The sequence below is a fragment of the Rhinopithecus roxellana genome, chromosome 7 (assembly GCF_007565055.1).
Source record: "Rhinopithecus roxellana isolate Shanxi Qingling chromosome 7, ASM756505v1, whole genome shotgun sequence".
Classification (NCBI taxonomy): Eukaryota; Metazoa; Chordata; class Mammalia; order Primates; family Cercopithecidae; genus Rhinopithecus; species Rhinopithecus roxellana.
In genome coordinates, this window is record NC_044555.1 from 113316379 (window position 1) to 113318470 (window position 2092).

The window sequence follows — 2092 nt, forward strand, 5'->3', positions numbered from 1 at the left end:
TTGTCTTTTAATGGGGTGTGTTATTGCCACACACATCACACATGAAACCCTCTTCCTAACTGGGTTCTGGGAATTTAGACCTTGATGTTGCTACCCACACCTACCCTAAATACATGTAGAAACACTAAAACCCTTTTTCTTCTTGTCTGTGGGGGCAAAGTGTTCGTTAGTCTTCATTTCTTAGTCCTCACCCACTCCTTATCCCCTGATGGCTAACTGTATACCTGTTGGTCTGGCCCCCAACCATGCAGGACCCTGCCTCTCTCCCCCTTACCAGCTTTTCTTCCTTAACCCCCTCCCCACTACAGACATGGTGGAACACTATTGGTCTCAGATTTGGCGTTTATGTGATGGGTGATTCCCCAGAGTTGCCTATGGAGATGCTGTTGCTAGTTGTACATTTCGGATCCAGGCTCTGCATTTACTGGCAGCAGAGATGGTTACTTGGGATGGTTTGCTGTTGCCAATGTCTTCTGGGCTTGCTCTTCTGATTTTTATTTTCCGTTGTATTTTGTGCTTGCTCTTCTGAGTTTTATTTTGCGTCTTATTCTGCTTGTGGTGACACGCAAATGTTGTTGGTCTCATTGTTATCCTAGGCTTTTTGGAGCAGGAAGGAGGTGATTGAGTTTTCTTTCTTGAATTCCTTTGAAGGGGTTTTTTTACCTTTATGATTTTCTTCTCCACCTGGAAGGACAACACACGAGCCAGAAGGACATTGGTTTAGGGGAAGAGAAAGAGGTTGTATAGGAAGGGGAGCTTCATGGATAGCAGTGCAGGCTGAGGAGGGGGTTGTGCTAGGCAAGGACAGGATAGGGGTCTTGAGAGAATAGAGGGGAAGAAGAGAAGGAACAAGGATAGGGTCATCTGACCTTGCCAGGTTTGTTGGTCTTTTGTTGACGAGACTTCTTCTTTTCCTTCTTCTCTTTGGTTCTCGGGGTTGGCTTTTTCGTGCTTACAATTGGTTGTTTCGTATTTTCTTTGGGCTTCACTGGTGTGTGGGTCTCCTTAGCCATATTGAAGCCTCCCAGTGGTCTACCCCATGCTCCTGACCTCCTTATGTATACCCAGCCCTGGGTGATGAGGAGCCCCACCCTTCAGCTTTGTTTGGTCAGAATGGGGCACCCTTATCCAATGGTAATCCTGGGGTGGCTTGGACATCACAAAGCACTGACATGTCTGTGGGGGTGGTGTTGCTGGGGTGGCCAAAATGCGGTCAGAGAAAGGGGATTTTTCCACCCCCAATACTACCTGAAGGTCCATTTCAAAATGACCTGCTACCCCCATCATTTCCCCATGTTCAATTCTGGTGGGTCACACAGCGGGGAGAAGGCGTTTCCTTAAAGGCATTCCCTACAGCCACCCCCAGTCAGTGGTTCATTCCGTTCTCTCCCACCCTTTACAATGACCTACTGTTTTGGATGTCTTATCTAAAATCCTTCCAAGGTACAGTGGCCTTATTTAATTCTCAGTCAAAATATGAATCATTCCACTTCCCTCAAACAAATTTCCATTGTGTATCTGTTTTGGTATGGTTTGTAAACTAAGACAGGTTTTGTGTGTGTGCGTGTGTGTGTTTGTTTACATTTCTAAATGGTTGAGGAAAAAAACAAAATAATATTTTATGATGTAAAAATTATATGAAATTGAAATTTCAGTGTTCATAAAACTTTATTAGAACACAGATACACTAATTTAACTATCAGCTATGGCTGCTTTGACACTACAACAGAGTAGTTGCGACAGAGATTGTATAGCCTGCAAAACATAAAGTATTTGCTATCTGTCCTTTTAGGAAAAAAGATTGCCAAGTCCTCATCTATTCTGTTCCATTGATCTATTTGCCTATCCTTATGCCAAAACCACATTGTCATGATTAATTTCATGTCATGTCATAATTTTAGGCTAAGATATAAAATTAGGTAGCACAGCTCATCCAACTTTGCTCTTCTTTTACAGGATCATTTCAGCTATTCTAGGTCCTTCATACATTCTTAAAATCTTTAGAATCTGCTTTTCTATTAATGTTAAAGCCTGTTATAATTTCATTGTGATGGTGATGAATTTATAAATCAATATAGGGAGAATTGAAATC

At 42.4% G+C, this 2092-nt stretch overlaps 1 protein-coding gene across 1 annotated transcript; it reads right to left on the reverse strand.

Annotated features, from left to right (window-relative positions):
- Positions 1–312: 312 nt before the first annotated feature.
- Positions 313–1143, reverse strand: LOC115898597 (uncharacterized protein AH6.3-like). Its single transcript, XM_030933558.1, has 2 exons — positions 870–1143; positions 313–684 (listed from the first exon to the last, which is right to left on the reverse strand). Exons 1-2 carry the CDS (start codon positions 1011–1013, stop codon positions 373–375), a joined length of 456 nt encoding a protein of 151 aa, XP_030789418.1. The 5' UTR covers positions 1014–1143; the 3' UTR covers positions 313–372.
- Between the last annotated feature and the right edge of the window lie 949 nt (positions 1144–2092).

Excerpts from the sequence above, each read along its gene's own strand:
- LOC115898597 (XM_030933558.1), bottom strand. The coding sequence starts at position 1,013 with ATGGCTAAGGAGACCCACACACCAGTGAAGCCCAAAGAAAATACGAAA. Across the intron at positions 685-869 it reads AGACCAACAAACCTGGCAAG|GTGGAGAAGAAAATCATAAA; the intron begins GTCAGATGACCC and ends TTGTCCTTCCAG.